The 26366-nt window shown below is 40.7% G+C and overlaps 1 protein-coding gene across 1 annotated transcript in view; it reads left to right on the top strand.

Annotated features, from left to right (window-relative positions):
- Positions 1-26366, top strand: part of ABCB11 (ATP binding cassette subfamily B member 11) — a 95806-nt gene that overhangs the window by 59838 nt on the left and 9602 nt on the right. Inside the window, exons 19-24 of the mRNA XM_007452617.1 lie at positions 13247-13411; positions 18602-18706; positions 18794-18955; positions 21184-21387; positions 22869-23110; positions 25841-25997. Of these exons, the coding sequence (XP_007452679.1) occupies positions 13247-13411; positions 18602-18706; positions 18794-18955; positions 21184-21387; positions 22869-23110; positions 25841-25997 (1035 nt within the window). The remainder of the gene's footprint in view (positions 1-13246; positions 13412-18601; positions 18707-18793; positions 18956-21183; positions 21388-22868; positions 23111-25840; positions 25998-26366) is intronic.

Here is a 26366-nt window from a genome sequence, read left to right as displayed (position 1 = left end):
TTATCACAAATTTTAAATTAATGGGGACTGATTAGGTTTTATGGGCATTTGTTCAGTTCATACAATTTTATAATAATTGTTTAATAGTGCATTTAAAATTAACGCTATTAATTTTCACATCATTCAAAACAACATAAAAATGAAAGAGATAGGAGAAGAATCAACACATATAACAATATTAAATTTTCTTCATCAGGATGTCTATTGCTGTGGTGGATACAGTCTAACTTTCACATAAGGTGACCATCCCTCCTCCTCAAATCCTCGCTTAATCACTGAACTTCATTCTTCAGCCCTGATACGCCCAGTTTTGATCCCCCATTACTCTTCATTTGAATCTTTTCATGGCAGGTTTCTTATTGAGGCTTATTTCAGGTCATGTTGTCTTATCCTGTTACTAAATTATAAGCTTCTTAAAGTTGGTGACTATATATTATTTATGATTGTATCAACTTGGGCACCTTGCCTTGCCCTGAGAATAGCTCTGTCAAACCTAACCGGAAGGTCCTTTATTTGGTAACCATGTGACCTAGCAAACATTTCTGTTTATTTGATACATGTAAACCCAGAATCTGTTGAGTCCCGTTCCAACCTGCCCATGATCTACAGACTCTTTGATCTTTCTGTTTAGTTACAGAGCTGCACGTAGTAGGACATCAAGGGATTTTAAAACTAGGATGAAAAATTAAATATTTATAGTAAAATAAGGTCCAAACCACAAGATATATAAAGAAAATGAGTCAGAGAATATTTTAATTACAAGCACATCCATTGTACATGATGTAATTTTAAATTGTCTTTAAAGAATTTCAGTATGAGAATCCATTTTGGGAGTAATTATAAACACTGATTCACATGCCAAATTTGGAATAAAGTACTACTTAACAATCTTATAACTATGATGGAAGGATTATTAAGGCTCTCTTTTGGCTTTAATATATTGATAATAAATAGATAGAAGTCTCAATATCTAATAGAGTTGGTTTAAATAAATTTCATAGAAGAACACCTTGTGTCAGGAGCAGAAGGATGAATCCAGTGAGAGAAAATGTTGAGCAAGCATGGTTGCTTACTGCGTCTTACAATTAAGGACTCAGCACCTCTTCTAGTTCTAGAAACAGGTTCTTCATTTATGTCCATGGTGCTGCCAGTCATAACTACAAGATGCATTATGTAAGGAGTTTAATAAGCTTCAAGGGAGAAGGAACTAAACACTGCGCTGACGTTTCAAACATAACATAACATTGAATCGTATTTAATTTTTTAAAATAAATTTATTTTATTTATTTATTTTTGGCTGCATTTGGTCTTTTATTTTTAACATCTTTATTAGAGTATCATTGCTTTAAAATGGTGCATTAGTTTCTGCTTTATAACAAAGTGAATCAGTTATACATATACATATGTCCCCATATTTCTTCCCTCTTGCATCTCCCTCCCTCCCACCCTCCCTATCCCACCCCTCTAGGTGGTCACAAAGCACCGAGCTGATCTCCCTCTGCTATGCGGCTGCTTCCCACTAGCTAGCTATTTTACGTTTGGTAGTGTATATATGGCCATGCCACCCTCTCACTTTGTCCGAGCTTACCCTTCCCCCTCCCTGTATCCTCAAGTCCATTCTCTAGTAGGTCTGCATCTTAATTCCTGTCTTGCCCCTAGGTTCTTTCGACCTTTTTTTTTTTCGGTACGCGGGCCTCTCACTGCTGTGGCCTCTCCCGTTGTGGAGCACAGGCTCCGGACGTGCAGGCTCAGTGGCCATGGCATACGGGCCCAGCCGCTCCGTGGCATGTGGGATCTTCCCGGACCAGGGCACGATCCCGTGTCCCCTGCATCGGCAGGCGGACTCTCAACCACTGCGCCACCAGGGAAGCCCCTGACCATTTTTTTTCTTTTTTTAATATTCCATATATATGTATTAGCATACGGTATTTATTTTTCTCTTTCTGACTTACTTTACTCTGTATGACAGTCTCTAGGTCCATCCACCTCACTACAAATAACTCAGTTTCATTCCTTTTTATGGCTGAGTAATATTCCATTGTATATATGTGCCACATCTTGTTTATCCGTTCATCTGTCATTGGACACTTAGATTGCTTCCATGTCCTGGCTATTGTAAATAGAGCTGCAATGAACATTTTGGTACATGACTCTTTTTGAATTATGGTTTTCTCAGGGTATATGCCCAGTAGTGGGATAGCTGGGTCATATGGTAGTTCTATTTTTAGTTGCTTAAGGAAACTCCATACTGTTCTCCATAGTGGCTGTATCAGTTTACGTTCCCACCAACAGTGCAAGAGGGTTCCCTTTTCTCCACACCCTCTCCAGCATTTACTGTTTCTATGTATTTTGATGATGGCCATTCTGACCAGTGTGAGATGATATCTCATTGTAGTTTTGATTTGCATTTCTCTCATGATTAATGATGTTGAGCATTCTTTCATGTGTTTGTTGGCAATCTGTATATCTTCTTTGGAGAAATATCTATTTAGATCTTCTGCCCATTTTTGGATTGGGTTGTTTGTTTTTTTGATCTTGAGCTGCATGAACTGCCTGTATATTTTGGAGATGTCCTTTGTCAGTTGCTTCATTGGCAAATATTTTCTCCCATTCTGAGGGTTGTCTTTTCATCTTGTTTATGGTTTCCTTTGCTGTGCAAAGCTTTGAAAGTTTCATTAGGTCCCATTTGTTTATTTTTGTTTTTATTTCCATTTCTCTAGGAGGTGTGTCAAAAAGGATCTTGCTCTGATTTATGTCATAGAGTGTTCTGCCTATATTTTCCTCCAAGAGTTTGATAGTGTCTGGCCTTACATTTAGGTCTTTGATCCATTTTGAGTTTATTTTTGTGTATGGTGTTAGGGAATGTTCTAATTTCATTCTTTTATTTTCCCAGCACCACTTATTGAAGAGGCTGTCCTTTCTCCACTGTATATTCTTGCCTCCTTTATCAAAGATAAGGTGACCATATGTGCGTGGGTTTATCTCTGGGCTTTCTATCCTGTTCCATTGATCTATATTTCTGTTTATGTGCCAGTACCATACTGTCTTGATTACTGTAGCTTTGCAGTATAGTCTGAAATCAGGGAGCATGATTCTTCCAGCTCTGTTTTTCTTTCTCAATATTGCTTTAGCTATTTGGGGTGTTATGTGTTTCCATACAAATTGTGAAATTTTTTGTTCTAGTTCTGTGAAAAATGCCAGTGATAGTTTGATAGGTATTGCATTGAATCTGTAGATTGCTTTGGGTAGTAGAGTCATTTTCACATTGTTGATTCTTCCAATCCAAGAACATGGTATATCTCTCCATCTATTTGTATCATCTTTAATTTCTTTCACCAGTGTCTTATAATTTTCTGCATACAGGTCTTTTGTCTCCTTAGGTAGGTTTATTCCTAGATATTTTATTCTTTTTGTTGCAATGGTAAATGGGAGTGTTTTCTTGATTTCACTTTCAGATTTTTCATCATTAGTATATAGGAATGCCAGAGATTTTTTTTGTATTAATTTTGTATCCTGCTACTTTACCAAATTCATTGATTAGCTCTAGTAGTTTTCTGGTAGCATCTTTAGGATTCTTTATGTATAGTATCATGTCATCTACAAACAGTGACAGCTTTACTTCTTCTTTTCTGATTGGATTCCTTTTATTTCTTTTTCTTCTCTGATTGCTGTGGCTAAAACTTCCAAAACTATGTTGAATAATAGTGGTGAGAGTGGGCAACCTTGTCTTGTTCCTGATCTTAGTGGAAATGGTTTCAGTTTTTCACCATTGAGGACGATGTTGGCTATGGGTTTGTCATATATGGCCTTTATTATGTTGAGGAAAGTTTCCTCTATGCCTACTTTCTGCAGGGTTTTTCTCATAAATGGGTGTTGAATTTTGTCGAAAGCTCTCTCTGCATCTATTGAGCAACGTGTATCACGTTGATTGATTTGCGTATATTGAAGAATCCTTGCATTCCTGGAATAAACCCCACTTGATCATGGTGTATGATCCTTTTAATGTGCTGTTGGATTCTGTTTGCTAGTATTTTGTTGAGGATTTTTGCATCTATGTTCATCAGTGATATTGGCCTGTAGTTTTCTTTCTTTGTGACCTCTTTGTCTGGTTTTTGTTTCAGAGTGATGGTGGCCTCATAGAATGAGTTTGCGAGTGTTCCTCCCTCTGCTATATTTTGGAAGAATTTGAGAAGGATAGGTGTTAGCTCTTCTCTAAGTGTTTGATAGAATTCACTTGTGAAGCCACCTGGTCCTGGGCTTTTGTTTGTTGGCAGATTTTTAATCACAGTTTCAATTTCAGTGCTTGTGATTGGTCTGTTCATATTTTCTATTTCTTCCTGGTTCAGTCTCAGAAGGCTGTGCATTTCTAAGAATTTGTCCATTTCTTCCAGGTTGTCCATTTTATTGGCATAGAGTTGCTTGTAGTTATCTCTCGTGATCCTTTGTATTTCTGCAGTGTCAGCTGTTACTTCTTTTTCATTTTTTCTGATTCTATTGATTTGAGTCTTCTCCCTTTTTTTCTTGATGAGTCTGGCTAATGGTTTATCAATTTTGTTTATCTTCTCAAAAACCAGCTTTTAGTTTTATTGATCTTTGCTATTGTTTCCTTCATTTCTTTTTCATTTATTTCTGATCTGATCTTTATGATTTCTTTCCTTTTTCTAACTTTGGAGTTTTTTTGTTCTTCTTTCTCTAATTACTTTAGGTGTAAGGTTAGGTTGTTTATTTGAGATGTTTCTTGTTTCTTAAGGTAGGACTGTATTGCTATAAACTTCCCTCTTAGAACTGCTTTTGCTGCATCCCACAGGTTTTGGGTCGTCAGGTTTTCAGTGTCATTTGTTTCTAGGTATTTTTTGATTTCTTCTTTGATTTCTTCAGTGATGTCTTGGTTATTAAGTAGTGTGTTATTTAGCCTCCATGTGTTTGTATTTCTTACAGATTTTTTTCCTGTAATTGATATCTAGTCTCATAGCATTGTGGTCAGAAAAGATACTTGATACAATTTCAGTTTTCTTAAATTTACCAAGGCTTGATTTGTGACCCAAGATGCGATCTATCTTGGAGAATGTTCCATGAGCACTTGAGAAGAATGTGTATTCTGTTGTTTTGGGATGGAAGGTCCTATATATATCAATTAAGTTCATCATTTTTAATGTATCATTTAAAGCTTGTGTTTCCTTAATTATTTTCATTTTGGATGATCTGTCCATTGGTGAAAGTGGGGTGTTAAAGTCCCCTACTATGATTGTGTTACTGTGGATTTCCCCTTTTATGGCTGTTAGTATGTCTTATATATTGAGATGCTCCTATGTTGGGTGCATAAATATTTATAATTGTTATAACTTCTTCTTGGATTGATCCCTTGATCATTATGTAGTGTCCTTCTTTGTCTCTTCTAATAGTCTTTATTTTAAAGTCTATTTTGTCTGATATGAGAATTGCTACTCCAGCTTTCTTTTGATTTCCATTTGCATGGAATATCTTTCTCCATACCCTCACTTTCAGTGTGTATGTGTCCCTAGGTCTGAAGTGGGTCACTTGTAGACAGCATATATACAGGTCTTCTTTTTGTATCCATTCAGCCAATCTATGTCTTTTCATTGGAGCATTTAATCCATTTACATTTAAGGTAATTATTGATATGTATGTTCCTATTCCTATTTTCTTAATTGTTTTGCGTTTGTTATTGTATGTCTCTTCCTTCTCTTGTGTTTCCTGTCTAGAGAAGTTCCTTTAGCATTTGTTGTAAAGCTGGTTTGGTGGTGCTGAGTTCTCTTAGCTTTTGCTTGTCTGTAAAGGTTTTAATTTCTCCATCAAATCTGAATGAGATCCTTGCTGGGTAGAGTAATCTTGGTTTAGGCTTTTCTCCTTCATCACTTTAAATATGTCCTGCCACTCCCTTCTGGCTTGCAGGGTTTCTGCTGAAAGATTAGCTGTTCACCTTATGGGGATTCCCTTTTGTGTTATTTGTTGTTTTTCCCTTGCTGCTTTTAATATTTTTTATTCGTATTTAATTTTTGATAGTTTGATTAATATATGTCTTCGCATGTTTCTCCTTGCATTTATCCTGTATGGGACTCTCTGTGCTTCCTGGACTTGATTAACTATTTCCTTTCCCATATTGGGGAAGTTTTCAACTATAATCTCTTCAAATATTTTCTCAGCCCCTTTCTTTTTCTCTTCTTCTTCTGGGACCCCTATAATTCGAATGTTGGTGCGTTTAATGTTGTCCCAGAGGTCTCTGAGACTGTCCTCAGTTCTTTTCATTCTTTTTTCTTTACTCTGCTCTGCAGTAGTTATTTCCACTATTTAGTCTTCCAGGTCACTTATCCATTCTTCTGCCTCAGTTATTCGGCTATTGATCCCATCTAGAGTATTTTTAATTTCATTTATTGTGTTGTTCATCATTGTTTGTTTCATCTTTAGTTCTTCTAGTTCCTTGTTAAATGTTTCTTGCATTTTGTCCATTCTATTTCCAAGATTTTGGATCATCTTTACTATCATTATTCTGAATTCTTTTTCAGGTAGACTGCTTATTTCCTCTTCATTTGTTAGGTCTGGTGGCGTTTTGCCTTGCTCCTTCATCCACTGTGTGTTTCTCTGTCTTCTCATTTTGCTTAACTTACTGTGTTTGGGTTCACCTTTTCGCAGCCTGCAGGTTCATAGTTCCCGTTGTTTTTGGTGTCTGTCCCCAGTGGCTAAGGTTGGTTCAGTGGGTTGTGTAGGCTTCTTGGTGGAGCAGACTAGTGCCTATGTTCTGGTGGATGAGGCTGGATCTTGTCTTTCTGGTGGGCAGGTCCATGTCTGGTGGTGTGTTTTGGGGTGTCTGTGGCCTTATTATGATTTTAGGCAGCCTCTGTGCTAATGGATGGGGTTGTGTTCCTGTCTTGCTAGTTGTTTGGCATAGGGTGTCCAGCACTGTAGCTTGCTGGTCGTTGAGTGAAGCTGGGTGCTGGTGTTGAGATGGAGATCTCTGGGAGATTTTCACCATTTGATATTACGTGGAACTGGGAGGTCTCTTGTGGACCAGTGTCCTGAACTTGGCTCTCCCACCTCAGAGGCACAGCCCTGACGCCTGGCAGGAGCACCAAGACCCTTGCCTCCACATGGCTCAGAATAAAGGGAGAAGAAAAAGAAAGAAAGAAAGAAGAAGATAAAATAAAATAAAGTAAAATAAGATAAAGTTATTAAAATAAAAAATAATTATTAAGCAAAAAATTTTTTTAAAGTGATGAAAAAAAAAGAAAAAATCGGACAGACAGAACCCTAGGACAAATGGTAAAAGCAGAGCTATAAAGCCAAACTCACATGCAGAAGCATACACATACAGACTCACAAAAAGAGAAAAAGGTAAAAAATATATATATATATTGTTGCTCCCAAAGTCCACCTCCTCAATATGGGATGATTCGTTGTCTATTCAGGTATTCCACAGATGGACGGTGCATCAAGTTGATTGTGGAGATTTAATCTGCTGCCCCTGAGGCTGCTGGGAGAAATTTCCCTTTCTCTTCTTTGTTCGCACAGCTCCCAGGGTTCAGCTTTGGATTTGGCCCCGCCTCTGTGTGTAAGTCGCTTGAGGGCGTCTGTTCTTCGCTGAGACAGGACGAGGTTAAAGGAGCAGCTGATTCGGGGGCTCTGGCTCACTCAGGCTGGGGGGAGGGAGGGGCATGGATGCGGGGCGAGCCTGCAGCATCAGAGACCGGCATGACGTTGCACCAGCCTGAGGTGCGCTGTGCGTTCTCCCGGGGAAGTTGTCCCTGGATCCCGGGACCCTGGCAGTGGCGGGCTGCACAGGCTCCCGGGAGGGGAGGTGGGGATAGTGACCTATGCTTGCACACAGGTTTCTTGGCGGCGGCAGCAGCAGCAGCCTTAGCATCTCATGCCCGTCTCTGGGGTCCACGCTGATAGCCGTGGCTCGCGTCAGTCTCTGGAGCTCCTTTAGGCGGTGCTCTTAATCCCCTCTCCTTGCGCACCAGGAAACAAAGAGGCAAGAAAATGTCTCTTGCCTCTTCGGCAGGTCCAGACTTTTTCCCGGACTCCCTCCTGGCTAGCCGTGGCGCAGTAGCCCCTTCAGGCTGTGTTCACGCAGCCAACCCCAGTCCTCTCCCTGCGCTCCGACCGAGCCTCAGCTCCCAGCCCCACCCACCCCAGCGGGTGAGCAGACAGGCCTCTCGGGCTGGTGAGCGCCGGTCGGCACCGATTCTCTGTGCGGGAATCTCTCCGCTGTGTCCTCTGCACCCCCGTTGCTGTGCTCTCCTCCGCGGCTCCGAAGCTTCTTCCCCCCTCCGCCACACCCAGTCTCTGCCCGCGAAGCGGCTTCCTAGGGTGTGGAAACCTTTCCACCTTCACAGCTCCCTCCCACTGGTGCAGGTCCCGCCCCTATTCTTTTGCCCTACCCAGGTACCTGGAGAGTTTCTTGCCTTTTGGTAGGTCTGAGGTCTTCTGCCAGCGTTCTGTAGGAGTTGTTCCACATGTAGATGTATTTCTGATGTATTTGTGGGGAGGAAGGTGATTTCTGCGTCTTACTCTTCCGCCATCTTGAAGCTTCTTCATTTGGTCTTTGTTGCTGTGCACAGGCTTTCTCTAGCTGCGGGAAGCAGGGGCTACTCTTCGTTGTGGTGCTCGGGCTTCTCATTGCAGTGGCTTCGCTTATTGTGGAGCACAGGCTCTAGGCATGCGGGCTTCAGTAGTTGTGGCACGTGGGCTCAGTAGTTGTGGCACATGGGCTCTAGAACGCAGGCTCACTAGTGGCACACAGGCTTAGTTGCTCCGCAGCATGTGGGATCCTCCCAGACCAGAGCTCGAACCCCTGTCCCCTGCATTAGCAGGCAGATTCTTAACCACTGTGCCACCAGGGAAGTCCCAATCATATTCAATTTTTGCATTTTAATTTTTTCCTCCTAGTTTCTGGGTAAATATTCGACAATAAAAGCAAGAGCGTTAGGAAGGAAGGAAAAGAAAATTCAATTTTGTTGTTTTTGTTGAAGCTGGTAGATGGCTCAGCATTGTTGCAGAGAACAGATTTCCTGGAGGTCGGAAGATCATGTTCCCAGAGTTCTCATGAGGCAGGGGAAACTCAGAAGGGAGATATTTAAATAAATGGAAACCTAAATCAAATATAGAGATTGGTTTTAGAGAAACAAAAATGTTCCATAACCCAGTGCAATTTTATTAAGTTGACACTCTGATTTCTCTTTCTAGTTAAGGAAGGAAAAGGAAGAAAGGAAGAAAGTGACAGGGACACCAATGCGATTTTGCTAAAGCTTGAAGTGAATAAAGGTCTTATGCTTATATATAATACTGCTCATTTGTAGGATAATTATATTAGAATCTTTTTGATTTAAAAATTAAGTATATTTTAAAAGTAAACAACAGAATCAGGGTTAATAAAATTTAATCCTGTTTGGTTAAAGTATGGACTTTCTCATCCAAGTACATTTTAAAGTTTTTTAATAGTTAACTGAATTCTGTAAGATTAAGCACTGGCAAAATTTTTTTTTTTTCTTATTTTGATGAAGCAGCTCTAACCTGACCTTCTGTTAATTGGGAGATGTTCTACCTTCTGTGGCAGTGCAAAAGTTTTACTTATATAAAGGAGTTATTTCCACCTTGTGGTCTCTTAGAGTTTTGACTCCAAAAACTTCAGGAAATGGTTTCAAAAGTCTGTCCTTCCAAACTCTAAGTGGGGTGTCTGACCCAACATCTCATAGTTAGCTGGTGACAGAGCCATGACTACAGCCTGTTTTCTCTTCCTCCCCAAGCTATACTCTTGGCTCTCATAAATGGAGTCAGATCTTAGTTACAATGCTGACAACATTAAGAGTAGGATTAGGGGAAACCTGCAGGCTAGAGGTTCCAGTCTCTGATATCTAGGCATCTCTTTTAGGGAAACTAAAAAGGTAGAATATATAGGAGATTGAGTCAAGATTAAATATTAGAAATCCATAGCTTCATCATAGCCAATTTGGAGACAGGGTTTAGGCAATGGTTGAGAGATAGGGCAGAGGATCTATAAAAATGACTATCCGTTTTTGGTTATTTGGAGAGTCCCTGCTTCTTGGTCATAGTTACCATTTCCTATCATCATATCTTAAAGTCGTTATCAAGGCAGGAGACCCCTATGGATTGTCATGACAAAGTCAATGTAACAAAGTATAGAAATCGGGACATAAGATTTAAGTAGGAAGTTATATTTTCACCTGACCTACACAAGGAGATGGAAGGAAGGAAGCTGGGAAAAGCTCATTGTCTAGCATTGTACCATCTACATTGTGAGTGAGTGATCAGTGTTTTTTAAATAAATGTTTTGTTGCATGTATGCACCACGGGCATAAAAGCTTCATTCATTCTTTCATCCAATAAACACTGATTGCACACCTATCACGTGCCAGGTATTGTGTTAGAGATGCAAAGATGAACAAGAGCCACTGTCCTTCTCCCTGCACTGGAGCTGCTAGCAGGATCCTTCATGACATATGACAAATAAATGAGCACCGTGCAACTTGACATTGACACAATAGAGGCAGGAACCCTGCAGTGAGGAGGCATATATAAACTTCTATAATTGTATCTCTCTGTGAGTTGCTGGTTTGCTGTGTATATATATATATATATATATAAAATCTTTAGCTTTTTAGCTTTTTTTAGATGAGTAAATTTGTCTTTAGCTTTGCAAAATCCCAGAGGTAAAAACCCTTCTGTACATAGTGACTTTAATTTTCTTTTATTCTTCTACTGTCTTTTAGCAATATTAAATAAAAGTCAATCAAAGGTCAATTACTCAGGGACAGATTTCCTGGTTTTTGCATCATTCAGTCTTAATAGCCTAATCTTTTTGGGGGTTGGGGCATAGTTTCCTTTAAAGTCAAATTTTTAATGAAAGGGGAAAAAAGAAAATTATTCAAATTAATTAAATTTTGCTTCCTGTTAGCCTATCTTGGAATGTTAACTACTGGACAAAAGGTACTTCATACTGCTTTTAGATGTCTTTGGTTTTGTTGTTAAGGTTTTAGGGATACCTTCAGATATCAGAAGACCAGGGAGATTTGTATCATGTCAGACTGTGGGTGGACCATCCTGTGGGACAGTGGTTCCAGGAAATGTTGGAGTTTAATGTCCCTAGATGGTATAGCACAGCTGACACTTTCAAAACGTTCAAACATGGCACCCCAAACATTTAGTTCTGGAAGGAGTTTTGGAGATTGTGTACTGTTGAGGACCTCAAAAAATGGGCTTTGTCATCAGAATTACCTGAGGAGTATTTTTTAAAACACAAATTCACACTTAGGCTTACTAAAGTAGAATTTCTGTTGATGGGACCCAGGTGTCTGTAATTTTAATCTTCGACCCACATGAGCCTGGTAAGCATCCAGAACTGGACACCAACCACTGTTTAGAACTGTAAAGGGTCTGATATTTTGCTCTGTTGCAAGCTATAGCCTGACCCAATTTCATGGATGCTGGCAGAATACACAAGAGCTCTGCATCAGAGACAAACGACCTTTTACTCAGAGCACAAGCAGGAGCCAGAGTAGAGCATTTGCACTAGTTCCCCAGCCCAACCCCACTTCCCATTAAGTTGATGCAAAGAGAGCCAGATGATACCAGCAAATGAACGGGGAGAGGAATCCTGGGCTTGAGGAGCCTGATGTTTTTATAATGGGCAATAAGCACATCTGTCCTTTTCTTGGGATGGAGACACTACCTCTGTCCTCCAAGGCTATTTGCTGTACAAATATCCTTGAAGAGATAGCCTGAACAAAGGAAGTCAATGCCTCTTTTCACAAGATGTGCAGAAACATGAGAGACCCATAGAGAATTGTCTTCCCCACGCAACTTTCCTTTTGAGGAGGAGGTAACTGAGCCTCAGAAAGTTAAAGAACTCAGTGATATATTCCATTAGTGGCCATATGAGGCTCATCCAAGAACCCCATTCTTTCTACACCTGTTTCCCTCATGCTTTCCCAGCCACCTGTCTTCCTCTCTGCATTGATTTCCTAGAGTTTAGTAAGATGTCAGAGATGAAATCATTGAAGGATTTGCTGCATGAGTGAGTAGTAATGACAAGTGCCAACTGTTGAGGCCAGACCAAGAGAGAACTTGAGACGGAGGCATTGACAAATCTATCACCAGCTGAGCTGCCTTCGTCCATCCTATTTGGCTTGCAACTAGAATGAGAGGGACACCAGCCTTTTATTTCAATTGACTTGGTAATGTAGACTTTGACTTTGGAAGCAAAAGGATAGTATTTGAAGTTCCTTGCTGTCTTCTGTTCCTGACATTCAGCTCCCTAAGGGTTAAATGCGTATTAATGAAAGAGAGCACTAATAGTTTTGTAGTCAATTTGCTGTAGACATTTTTAGTATATTTTAATAGAAAAAGTAAAAAATAAATCAATACAGATCTATATACGTCACCTAAAACCCTTTCTCAAACAAAGTGGGCGATAAATTTAACAAATTATTGAATAATGGGCCTAAAGACCAAGCACTGAACAATATCTATAACAAGGAAAAATGATGGTAAAAGGGATGATGTTCTGAATATATTTGCCTTTAAGAGGATAAAAATTTGCTAGCTCTGACACTTTAATGGCAACTAAAGAAATTGGAATAGGGAAATTTTGAAATAATTTTTACTCCTTGTGAAGAAAATGCAGAATTTAGAAATCCAAATTGATTACCATTTACTTCTGGGCACTAATTAAGGAAAACCTTAGAGAAAACATGCAATTGATAACCGTCGACACCACTTAATACATTTTTTAAATTATTTTGCCTTGTTTAGATACACTGGCCTGCCTTAGAGCTTTAGCCAGTTACAAGATTTTAGAGCTTTGACATTAATGAAGGACATATCTTGAAAATTTCACAAGTCCTCAAATATGTAAATACCACTATAGCACAAAAACTTTTTAAAATTGGGGGGTTATTTTTCTTACAAATCCAACATATTTATTACTCCCCAAGAGTTAATACCTATGCAATTGTGAAATGCGAACTACGAGCTCACCTTCAGATGAGCAGACACTCTAAGATCGGTCCTATCCAAGTTGCAGCATGGTGGCAAGCAATTCAGAAAGATTTTTCACAAAATAACAAATCACTTTGTCTCATAGATCTTTAAGGTCACTCATAACCAATCAAACCATGACTCAAATCTGTGAATGCCAAAGGGTCTGCTGTATAACAAAAGAGTATATGCAGAAATTTAGATGATTAACGTAACTCCCTCTTCCCTCAAGGACAAGAACATTCCTGTGGAAGAAGAAATTGAACCTGCCCCAGTTAGGAGGATTCTGAAAGTTAATGCTCCAGAATGGCCCTACATGCTGGTAGGGGCTGTGGGCGCAGCTGTCAATGGGACAGTCACACCCTTCTATGCATTCTTCTTCAGCCAGATTCTTGGGGTAAGCAAACAGCTGGACCAGCTTTATCCTACCTTTGGTTTGTCTGTCAGTGGATATTGTCATTTTTGATAGGTTGGCTCTTTGTTGCAATGGATTTAGCTCTTTTTTATTTTTAAGCTTTTTTTTAGCTCTTTTTTCTCATCTCTAAAGGATTAAAAATGTCTCGAGTCTCCATCACACAAGAGGTAAGAAGGTGAAGCGGTATTTCATTTGGGCTGGCAGCACCCTCCAACAGGCATCATGTCTGTAAAAAAACAGCACTATGGCTGCAAATTTAGTGTCAAAAGAGGGCAGTTTACCTATATGCAAACCAAATCAGAATGCAAAGCAGGTTGGTTGAATAATACAAAAGGATTGGGGGGCCATTTTGATCTTGCTGAACAGCTGAGGTACAAAGTTTGACTTGTAATAGCAGGTGTTCATGCATGTTGTATAATGCTCTTCTCTTCTGCTGGTTGCACCATTGAAATGGGGAGGTGGGGAGAAAACAGGAAAAGGAAGAGAGAAGTAAAATGAGGCATGGATAAAGGATAAGCTTATTTCAGTTTTTCACCTCCTAGGAGTTTTGATATTCTCCAGCTGACTTCATTGTTATAATAAAATGATAATAATGACTACAAACAATAATTAGGCACTATCTAAGAACTTTGTATACAATAGTTCACTAAACTTTTCTAATAACCACCTGTGGTAGGTACCTTATTGTTCCCATTTGACAAAGGAGCAAACCAAGGCGTAAAGAACTTAGGGGAGTGAGTGGTGGATCTGGGATTTAAATCCAGGCAGTGACTGCAGAGCCAAGTTCTAATAAAACCTTATCATTGCAAAATTAGTTCTCAATAATGCTATCACATTTTCTTAGTTGAAATTTACACACACACAAATCCTGTGAGATCAACAAGGAGGCAAACCTAGAATCTAGAGAACTGGAACAACTTGTTCAAGGTGACACAGGGTCACATTGGGTGATGGGACCAGGACTAGCACCAGCTTTTTTGAAGGATTTGTGAGAGTCCTAAGTTTTAGTTTCCTCCTCTGCTGTTCTTTCTCTCTTGCGGTCGCTCTGGCAAAGTTCCTGACCAGAAGTTAAGTTCCCTCAGGCATGAAGTGTATAGAAAGACTTGTATAGTCCACAAGCAAAATCAAATCAACCCTATAGGGCTTCCCTGGTGGCGCAGTGGTTGAGAGTCCGCCTGCCAATGCAGGGGACACAGGTTCGTGCCCCAGTCCGGGAGGATCCCACATGCCACGGAGCGGTTGGGCCCGTGAGCCGTGGCCGCTGAGCCTGCGCGTCCGGAGCCTGTGCTCCGCAACGGGAGAGGCCACAGCAGTGAGAGGCCCGCGTACCGCAAAAAAAAGAAAAAAAAAAAAAAAAATCAATCCTACAGGGAGGGCCTCAGCCACTGCTTCAGTGTTCACACTGCCCCCTTGTGTTAAGTGAGGACATCATCAGAAAGGTAGGAAATTGGAAACACAGGGGCCAACTCTGGTGAACTGAATTTCTGGTTATGTTGAAAATATTTTAATAATTAATTTATATTCATTAATATCTAGTCAATACCATACCCTAAACATAATAGAAATGTTCTTTCATTCACTCAATAGGTATTTGTTGTTTATCTCCCCTAGACTAGGGACTTGGGAACACAGTGTCAGTCAGGGCACATTCCCTAATGCAGTTTCGAGTCTATGAGGAAGACAGACATTAAACCAAAAAATCCACTCATCAGGGCTTCCCTGGTGGCACAGTGGTTGGGAGTCCGCCTGCCGATGCAGGGGACACAGGTTCGTGCCCCGGTCTGGGAAGATCCCACATGCCACGGAACGGCTGGGCCCGTGAGCCATGGCCGCTGAGCCTGCGCGTCCGGAGCCTGTGCTCCTCAACGGGAGAGGCCACAACAGTGAGAGGCCCGTGTACTGCAAAAAAAACTCATCATTCATCAAATATTTACGGATCACTTACTGTTTTCCAGACACTGTTGCTGGTATTAGGAGGAGCAAGAAAACCAGAGCCCTCCTGCTCTCATAAAGTTGACATTCTACCAGGGAGAGGCTCTGGAAATGCATTCCACTGAACAGTGATGCAGATGTAGAGGGTGTAGGGGGTGGCACTGAATCTGTTAAGACCCAAGACTATGTCCTAGATATTCACTTTTAAAATAATTCCAGGATGTCAACTTCTTTGCTGATCATCTCTTTCTCTCTTATAAATGCAGAGTATGGAATGCATTCACTCAACTTCACCCAAACCCTGTGTATGAACTGCTTTGGGAAGAGTCCTGGGTTCCCTGCCAGGAGACTTTTTTTCTGCCCTGGGGTCACATCATGCCACTTTTCTGGATCTCAGTTTCCTTAACTATAAAAGGAAGGATTGACAAAGATGATCTGTAAGATAACTTCCAGCTCTAGTGGTCTATGAAATGGCCAAGTCAAAAAAAATTTGATGATCCAGTTATAACCCCTGCCCTTGGTTATTGGTGGTGAGAATATTCTCTGTGATTCTTCTGGTCACAACCAGAAAATCCTAGCCTGAGCAATTCAGCTTTTCACTTAAGGACCGAAGGATCAGAGTAGCAGGATCTAGTTGGTGAAATCCAAAATCTGCTCATCGTTAAGGCTCTCACAGGGTTATATTTGCTAAGAGGATAAAGCTTTACTATTTTTCTTCTTTTATAAAGAAGGATGTTTTTGTGTGCCTCTTAGCATAATTATCACATATTCATCATTGGGTTCATGATGCTTTCTTTCATCTCATAGGGTATAATCATGAATCAGATAATAGTCTGGTTTTAATTGCACTGTTTTCATTCTGACGTATCTAAAGGGCACAATATTCACAGTTGGTACTGAGACCACAGTTTGGAACGAGGACCCAGCAAATGATTGGGCGTTAGGGGCCTGGTTGCTAATCTAGCGAAGCCTCAATGTACACGTAAAGCATAATTTCTGTGGTTCATTTTCCCTGGGTTTATTTGACTTGGAAAAGGTGCCAAGTGTTCCAAGCACTGCATTTTGGACATAGTGTGCTGGGGAAAAGCATGAACGCTGGAGTCAGCCAGCCCTGGGCTTGCCGCAGGTCTCTGCTCTGTGCTGTCTGCATGCATCTGGGCAAGTGGTTTCCCCTTGATGAGTCTTAGCTTCCTTATCTATTATATAGGGCGAGAAAATCTACCTCACTGGGTTGTTTTAAGAATCCTAATTTAAGGAAATCCTCATTTAAGTTAAAGTAGGTTAAGTAACACATTTGCATCTGGTAAATAGCAAGAGTCTAGAGAATGTTCATTTTCTCCTTAAACAAACTTACCTTTACAAAATGATGTAGATGTGTGCTTGAACTACAGCTAGTCTAAAAACAGAAGAACCGGGGGATGGGCAGCCCTTTGGGTTGCATTTCAGTAAGAATGTACAAAGAACTCATGCAGTAGAATTTGTCAGTGGGGGGCGGGCGGGGGAAGATTACAGACAGCTGATGCCCAATCTTGAATTTAATATTAGCCAAACATTCTTTTTTAACCCTGAGAAGACGGGTAATATCAAGAGCCAAGAGAGCGTGCCCAGAAGAAAACCACTGCACTGGAATCTGGAAACCAGGCATTTCCTTATCTAATAATAACCACCAGCTAAATGAACTTGGACAAAGGACTCGATCTTGTGGGCTTTAGTTTCCCATCTATAAAATAGGAGTTAAACTGGCTAATATGCAGTACTATAGTCCATGATTATAACAGGTGACCTTAGAGAGGAATGAGAATTGTGGCATCACCGTTTGGGGTTTGTGGGGATTTGTATAGTGATTTTTAAAACCAAACTGAAATATATCTTTAAGTCCTTGTGTTTGTAAACTGTAAAGTAAACTTACATGAGTTATTCCATGGTGGGGTGAATGACTGTGGCATCTTTTGAACCCACTTCATTCATTAAGAATGAATGTATTCTTTATTGCTAAGAACCATAACGGGCCCAAAAGCTCTGTCCTAGAAACAGTACATCTCATTAATTTAGAACCCCTCCCCCTACTTTGGAATTTGTGATAATTTCAACGGTTTACTTCTGCTTTTAAAAAAAGGATTTGTTAATGGAGTAGTTTGCATTGTTTACAGGAGATTTGTTTGGCATATAGCAGGCATTCGGTAAATATTTGTTGAATAAATGATTTCCTCTGAGCAACTGCTTTCTGGCATTGTTCTAGTTACTCAAATTAATGCAGAGCAATAAGTAAGGATTTATTGTCCAGCTCTCTAATAAATAGCTTTTCTGAACTTTCACACTTCCCTCACTTAGTCTGAATTAGGAGGCTTTTGATGTACCTAAGATCTATTTCACTGTAGGGCAATGTCATTAGAATATGCAGCTATTCTTTCCATTTTCTTATTGCAACAGCATGGGTCCCAATCAGTTACTTGAGCATGTGCCTGTAAGTTCAGAATATACTTATGAGTATAGTTTACCACTTATTATAGACTGAAAAAAAAAACCCGCTCATAATTTCCATAGTTTTTTGAGGGGAATGTCTTTAGCTTCTGGTGATTTAGAAGCAACAATTTCAGCCTCTGATGGATGGAAGCTTTTCTGTCCCAAGACAATTCCAGTCAATGCCTTGATAGCTAGTTGGTTTTTTTTGTGTGTGTGCCAGCTGCTTTTATAATGATGCTATTATGTGTATATATATATAAGTAATCTATAAAACTAATAATAGGCGAGGTACCTGAGTGTGAAAGCCGTCTTTATTATTGGGGAAAGACATAGGTCATATTACTTTGAGTTTTGTCCCAGAATAATATTCTCAGATTCTCAAGTAACTTCCCCCCTTCTTTCCTTCCTCCTTTCCTTCTTCTTTTCTTCCTCCCTTGCTTTTTTTCCTTGCCTTATTATGTAAAGAATTTGAGGCATTTCATCATATTTTTCATCTGTATCAAAGAAAAGCCAATAAAATTGCCTACATCAGGCAAAGAAACGAGACAAAAATTCTGTCCGTCATAACCACTGGGTTTCGTTCACCAGCCTTCCTTCCCCACAGAGAATTAAGTGCACATGTTCATAGTTAACTTTGGTTTAACACTAGTATGTTTAAAGTGAACTGGTTTTTAACCCAAAGCCTAAGAGAAATTTCTCTTAAACATATTTGAATTGATTTATTTTGCTATTGTTTGTTAATACTAAAGTTACTTCCTTGCTTACTGTCTTGCAAAGATTTTTTCAATTCCTGATAAAGAAGAACAAAGGTCACAGATCCATGGTGTGTGCCTGCTTTTTGTAGCAATAGGCTGTGTATCTTTTTGCACTCAATTTCTGCAGGTAAGGAATTTTATTTTTCAGTAAGCGATTTAGTTATTTTCCCCCTTTTCCTGTTAAAATATCACTAAAGACTCCTTTATGTTTCAGGGATATGCTTTTGCTAAATCCGGGGAACTCCTCACAAAAAGGCTACGTAAATTGGGTTTCAGAGCAATGTTAAGGCAAGACATTGGCTGGTTTGATGACCTCAGAAATAGCCCTGGAGCACTGACAACAAGGCTTGCTACAGATGCTTCTCAAGTTCAAGGGGTAAGCCGTGGTGGAAACCAGGCATGTAGTAACTGGAGTAGACTTTCTTTCCTTTATGTATTCCAATAATCACATAATTCCAATGACCACGTACATATTTCCTATAAAACAGGGACTTGAGGGAGGATACCCCAGAGCTACATTGTTGCCCATTTCCAAAGCTGACAAACAGCAGCTAAAGCATACTGTCTCCTAGGTAATGCCCAGAATCCGTGTTATGGCATGAATCAAAATCTGTCAGAGTTTTGCATTTCCTCTGAGTCTAGCAATTGAGAAGAATTTTCCCTCCTTTCTCAGACGTTTTTTTTTTAGGCCCAGAGGCTCAGATTCCACGAGACTTAATGGCGCCCCCAGAGGGTGTGTGTGGAAAAAAGCCTCCTTCCACAGGGGCCTGGTTTGTAAGTTAGTCTTAGGAAAAGAAGCTGTTCTAAGCAGCCCAGCTGGGAACCTGAGGGAAAGATGGGAGATGATTGCTATCTAGAATCCTGACACATTCCAAGTGCTGTCTTTTCTGACTAAGGGAGACTAAGCTGTGGTTTCTAAACCCCAGAACCTGTAGCCTTGTTCAGGAGATTTGAACATGTGTACAAGATGAGGCTACACTTTTATAAAACCAGGCATTTGGGTTAAAGGGATGAGAGTTCAGTTTGCCTCTCAATGCCACTGCTCACTTTCCATGAAAATCAGAAAAAGAGGAAAAAGAAAAGTCATGGTTTGTCCGTGAGGCTCTTGGAAGAAAAAACTCATTGGGTTGGTAGTGCTGTACTGTATATCTCAACTTCTACCAGTTCAACCAACAATATGAGCCATGATATGGAGAATTTCAAAGGAACATGGAATCTTCTTTAGAGGAAAATCCCTGTAAATTTTTCATTTTGATCATTCTACGCTTTTTCTATTGTATAAATAGAAAATGTGTTTCCCACAGTCATTGGGTCACACCGTACATATTATTTTGTAATCTTTCTTTTTTCTCCCGAAACAATCTGATGTGAGCATATTTTGGTCCTTATATATCCTTCTACAATGAATTTTTAATGAATGCTTAATTCATCATTTTAATATATCATCATTTGTTAAAGAATTCCCCGTTTAGGTCCTCCCTCCCCACATAAGCAATTTATATCATTTTGCATCAAGCTTGTGGCATACCCTTGATTTTTTTTTTAGTTCTCAAAATATAATCACTGGATCAAAATGTATAATCATTTTGAAAGGTTTTAATATGCATTGTCTTACTGCTTAAAGTTTTTACCAATTTTACTCTCAACATTTGAGTATTCTAGTGTCTAGTTCACCTTATTCTTGACCTTAGATTAAATAAATAAGCCATAATCTCATCTCTTCTAGTTTTGCAATCTTCAATCTGCAAGGAGCTTTTATAGGTTATTCATTATCACTAGAATTAATCTCACGCTGACTGATCTAGCTCTGATACCCATGAAATGAGATTAGTCAATACATGAGCTCCCAAGGAGGTGTGAATGAGATGTACTTTTATTAATCCAGCCTTCAAGTACATTGTGGGGGGGGGGCTCTTTAATTAAAAGACCCTCCCTTTTTAAAACATAGAACTACCATATGATCAGTAATTCCACTCCTAGGTACATATCCAAAAGAGTTGAAAGCAGTGACCAAACAGATACTTATACCCCCATATTCATAGCACCATTATTCATTATGGCCAAAAGGTGAAAACAACCCAAGTTTTCATCAACAGATCCATGGATAAACAAAATATGGTATATACACACAATGGAATATTATTCGGCTTTAAAATAAATGAAATCCTGATACCTGCAGTAACATGGATGGATCTTGAAAATATTATGCTTGATAAAATAAGCTAGACACAGAGGGATAAATATTGTATGATTCCACTTATATGTGGTACCTAGGATCGGCAAAGTCATAGAGATAGAAAATAGAATAGAGGTTAACAGGCGCTGGCTGGGGAGAGGGAGGAAGGGATGTTAAATTGAATGGGTATAGTTTTTGTTAGGAATGATGAAAAAGTTTTGGGAATAAATGTGGTGATAGTTCCAATTTTGAAGGTATTTGATGCCACTGTCTTGTACATTTAGGAATGGCTAAAATGGTAAACATTGTTATGCATATTTTATCAAAATAATTTTTTAAAACCTATCTGTTGGCTACAAAATAGCTTTTTCATGATATTTAGTTAGAGGCTGTGTGTCTGAAATTGGTTGATCACTTTTGGTTTGCAGGCTGCCGGCTCTCAGATCGGGATGATGGTCAATTCCTTCACTAACATCACCGTGGCCATGATCATCGCCTTCTTCTTTAGCTGGAAGCTAAGCCTGGTCATAATGTGCTTCTTCCCCTTCCTGGCTTTATCGGGAGCCATACAGACCAAAATGTTGATGGGATTTGCCACTCATGACAAGCAGGCTCTGGAGGTCGCAGGACAGGTAATCTCCCAGACCCACTTTTCAGACTGCTTATGGCTGAGTGGCTGTCAGACTGCTAAGAATGCGGGGTGCAAACAGACTTAAGGAAACTGTCAGCCTACAAACATTCATGGTTAGAAACTTCCCATTAGCCTTTTTCATATATGCCTCTGATGATATGAGATTGAGCAGGTGTGGAGAAATAGTGGGGAAAACACGGAGGGTTACATGTTCAGTTTCCTGTCAAACAGTTACTTTTTCCACATCCCAGTTTGGTGTAGTATTCTCCTTTGCAAGAGAGGATAGTTCACTTTCCTGTCTATTTGTTTTTTTCAGCTTAATGGTTTCTCCAGGTCATGCCACCCACACAGAGAGGAGTTACTACCTTTTTAATGGCACATGCTTTTAACTTTCACACTTCAGTGTCTGCCTGACTTGTGGCAAATGTCTTTCCCAAAGAGATATACACAGTTTAGGTCTCGAATACACTTAGGTTTTAGCTATGCACTTTTTTTTTTTTTTTTTTTTTTTTTGCGGTACGCGGGCCTCTCACTGCTGTGGCCTCTCCCGTTGCGGAGCACAGGCTCCAGACGCGCAGGCTCAGTGGCCATGGCTCACGGGCCCAGCTGCTCCGCAGCATGTGGGATCTTCCCGGACTGGGACACAAACCCGTGTCCCCTGCATCGGCAGGCGGACTCTCAACCACTGTGCCAGCCCAGCTATGTTCTTTTAAGAGTATGTTCTAATTTAATCTGGTTATCAGAGGTAAATGAAGATATGGTGGCATAGACAGATATCAGGGATAAAGAATCATGCACACACACATATACACACCCTCACCTTTTAACAAGTTTACTATAAACTAGGTTTTTTCTCTTTAAAGAGGGAATGTGAACATCGCTCAAGTAGGCAGAAGCCAAAAGAATTTCTTATGCCGATAGTAGTAAGTAGCCCACTTTTGTACCTTTTTTAGGATAGGACCCTAATTCAGAAACAGTGGTTATTTGCCCTAGAGTAGGGATTGAAACAAATACAAATTTGTAGTATAGACTAAAAGATAAACTTCATACTCAGTTTTAATCTATCTTATATAGTATTTGGTCATAATTTTTTAAGAAATAGAATCTAATATTTTAGGCTTATATTATTAAACAATCTTTTTGTCTCAGACACATTTAAAGATACCATTCTGAACATTTCAAATGAGTTCACAAAAATAGCCTTGTGTACCGTTTTTCCCCCCCTCTTCTCTCTTCCTCAACAAGTAGAGGCAACAAAGACATGTTAGGATCAAGTAGAACTTGTGTTGAACTGATAGAATGTCTCAGGGTCCAGTCAAATTGAGCTCCAGCAACTTCTCTATGTTCCCAGACGGTGCCCCCATCTGTGCTGTATACTGCCTTCTGTCATTTGCACCAGATCTAATCCATGTAACGGTTGAAAATGTCATGAAAGCAGTTATCTCTGCTCTTTTATTTCTAAAACTCTTTTTCATTCTTCAGATTACAAACGAAGCCCTCAGTAATATTCGCACTGTGGCTGGGATTGGAAAGGAGAGGCAGTTTATAGAAGTGTTTGAGACTGAACTGGAGAAGCCATACAAGACAGCCATCCGAAAAGCAAATGTTTACGGATTCTGCTTTGGTTTTTCCCAGTGCATTGTGTTTGTTGCTAATTCTGCTTCCTACAGATATGGAGGTTACTTAATTCCCAATGAGGGGCTCCATTTCAGCTATGTGTTCAGGTGAGGACTACCTGGCCAAAGTCATAAAAGATCAGCACTCCCGGGAGGAATGGTCTGGTTCTATCCGTTAGCTTCTGCTGCTTAAACCATCCCAAACATGGTGTCTTAAACAGCTCAGATTTATGATTTCTTAAAGATTCTGTGTGCTGTCAGGGTGGTTCTTCTGGGCTGGGCTGACTCGGTCAGGCTTCTGAGTGCCCTTCTTTCTCCACATGGCCTCTTAGCAGCTGAGCTTATTTTCTTCACATTGTGCTCTCGGAGTTCCAAGTGCAACAGAAGATTGCAAGCCCCAACATGCAAGCACTTGCCAACTCTGCATGCATCACATTTTCTAATATCTCTTTGGCCAAAGAAAGTCATATGACCAAGTCCAGATTCAGAGAAAAGAGGAACGGACCCCATCTTTTGATGAGAGGATCCAATAAGTGTTTCTCCTTTACTCTCACACGGCTATCACATGGCACTGACACCTGATGGCTGTCCTACAGTTCAATTTATCCTGACACTATTTACCTGGAGATAACGTTGGGTCCTCCCACAGGTTAAGGGCTCAGTCCTACAAGACTGCCCCTCCCCCAACCCTCCACACCAAAGCAAGTCCAGGTCATCACCTGTGCTTCTGACCAACAAGCTGTAGACCCAAGGTTCCCATGACCTCATCCTCAGCTTTGATTAATATGCTAGAGCGGCTCACAGAACTCAGAGGAACATGTACTTACTAGATTACCAGTTTATTACAAAAGGATACAACTCAGGAACAGCCAGATGGAAGAGATGCATAGGGTGTGGTATGTGGGAAGGGCTTGGAGTTTTCATACCCTCCCCAAGAATGCCACTCTCCTCAAATCTCCACGTGTTCACCAGCCCAGAAGCTCTCTGCACTCTGTCTTTTGGGTTTTTATGGAGACTCCATCACGTAGACCTGACTAATTAAATCATTGACCATTGTCGATTGAACTCAATCTCCAGCCTCTCCCCTCCCCTGAGGTTGGGGAGGGGACTGAAGTTCCACCCCTCTAATCGCATGGTTGGCTCTCCAGGCAACCAGGCCCCATCCTTAGGTTATCTAGAGTTTTTACCAAAGTCACTTCATTAACAAAAGACACCTCGGTCCTCTCAAAACTTGGGAAATTCCAAGGGTTTAGGAGTCTGTGCCAGGAACCGACAAAAGACCAATATAGTTTTCTTATCATAAGTCACAGTATCGCAGAGGAATAAAAAAAATCGTATTGCAAAATGGTGTGTACAGAGTAATAGGACAAATTAAGCATTTTCACCATCTACCATACTGGTTAATGCTGAGAAAATCTGAAGTCCTTGAATAAGATGGTTCCTAGAACTACCTTATTTGAGCTCTACTTCTTGTAAAGAAGGCACATGTCTAGCTGACTCTTCCTAGGTAGAGACAGCAAAGGCTAGTCAGGGGAATTTTGTTCTTTTGTTTATAGCTGGAGTCTGCTCTTCTATAAGGTTAGCTTTGAGTCCAGTTTCTCACATTTCCAGACACCTAAGGGTGTCAGGGTACCAAGGGACTGGGTGCACATGCACATGGGTGTGGTGTGATGGGGCAGGGAACCTTGAAAAGACGAGGGCGAGACGGTCTGAGAAAGCTTTGGAGGGCATTGGGAAAATCGGCCTTAAAAGAAATCTCTTCTCCAGCCATGAGTTCTGTCTGCTCGCCCTCTATCTTCTTCTAGAAATATAGAAGAAATTTTTTTCTCCCGCCCCACTATGCCCACCTCAACCAGGAAAGTCTCCTTTCTAAAGTTTTGCATATGTAGAGCTACTAACCCCAAATCAGAAATCACAAACTCTTGACTTGTTTAGTTTATGGAAGACTTTTGAAGAATTATTTGCCAACGTGTAAAAATTGGGACACTATAGAAAGCTCCCAATTTCTGGCTTCTCTTTAAAAAATGAAAGATGACCTTCCATCATTTCTTGTTTTATTCCGGGTGCTTGTCATACCTTTAAGTTTTGGACTGGGCTCCTAGAGATGTCTGGCTTTGCCAGTCTGGCCTAAAACAATTTCTGCTTATGAACTGAGCAGTAAAACACACAGAGACACCCCACACCACCCCACCCCCACTGAGGCAGGCCCCATGGTGCATTGCAATGCAGGTGGACAACTTCTGGGGGCGCCCCTCGCAGCATGGTCTATAGAGCAAAAGGGCTATCTCTTATCATGTTTATCATTCATTTATTTATTCACTTATTTGCTCGTTAATTATGCACACATTGAGGCTGGGACAAGTAGAAGGATACAGGCAATTGCATCATGTTGTCTGAAGCATGAATTACATGCTTGCTTGGTACAGAATTGATGCTTATATCACCAATAATTGTCTTTTACACATTAATCATAGATTCATAGAATATTAACATTGTAAAAATGCAACCCAATCCGGTGATCTTTCAACCTCCCTCCTTTTTTTTTTTTTTTCTAAGAAGTCTTTTTTTCTCAAACAAATTTTTTTAAAAAGGCTGTTGTAGTTGAAGCAGGGTTTGGAGATCTGAGCCCCCCTTGTTCAATCCTCCCTTCACCCTTCCTTCTTAGAACACAATTTGAAAAAGGCTAATCTCTCCAATCTCCCATTCCCAGACAAGTCTAAACAGACCTGCTCAAGGCTGCTCGGTCCTTTCCAGGGCTAGACCCCCAAACTCCTGCCTCTTAGGCCGTCACACCAACCACACCGCGCCCTTTCTACCTGGGTGTCTGTCCAACTACAGGGTGATCTCTTCAGTTGTACTGAGTGCGACAGCTCTTGGGAGAGCCTCCTCTTATACCCCAAGTTATGCCAAAGCTAAAATCTCAGCCGCACGCTTTTTCCAACTGCTGGACCGACAACCCACAATCAAGGTGTATAGTAGTGCGGGTGAAAGATGGGTAAGTATAGAGGGGTAAGAGGGCAGTGGGGGAGGCTTGTGCTTCTGTGTGTGTGCAGAGCAGCCATTGAGGCTGGTTATTCAAGACCGCTTATCTTCTAAATTCTGCAGCGTGTGGGTGAACTCATACGCCCTCGGAATGGACAGACAGTAGATTTACAAATGTAAAGGAATGAAGTACCTTAGCATTAAAAGTTCTTCATAGGGCTTCCCTGGTGGCGCAGTGCTTGAGAGTCCGCCTGCAGATGCAGGGGACACGGGTTCGTGCTCCGGTCCAGAAAGATCCCACATGCCGCAGAGCGGCTGGGCCCGTGAGCCGTGGCTGCTGGGCCTGCGCGTCCGGAGCCTGTGCTCCGCAGCGGGAGAGGCC

The sequence above is a fragment of the Lipotes vexillifer genome, unplaced genomic scaffold (assembly GCF_000442215.2).
Source record: "Lipotes vexillifer unplaced genomic scaffold, Lipotes_vexillifer_v1.1 scaffold454, whole genome shotgun sequence".
NCBI classification, from domain to species: domain Eukaryota; kingdom Metazoa; phylum Chordata; class Mammalia; order Artiodactyla; family Lipotidae; genus Lipotes; species Lipotes vexillifer.
Note: the sequence above shows the minus strand (reverse complement) of the source record. Positions and strands in the feature narration are given on the sequence as shown.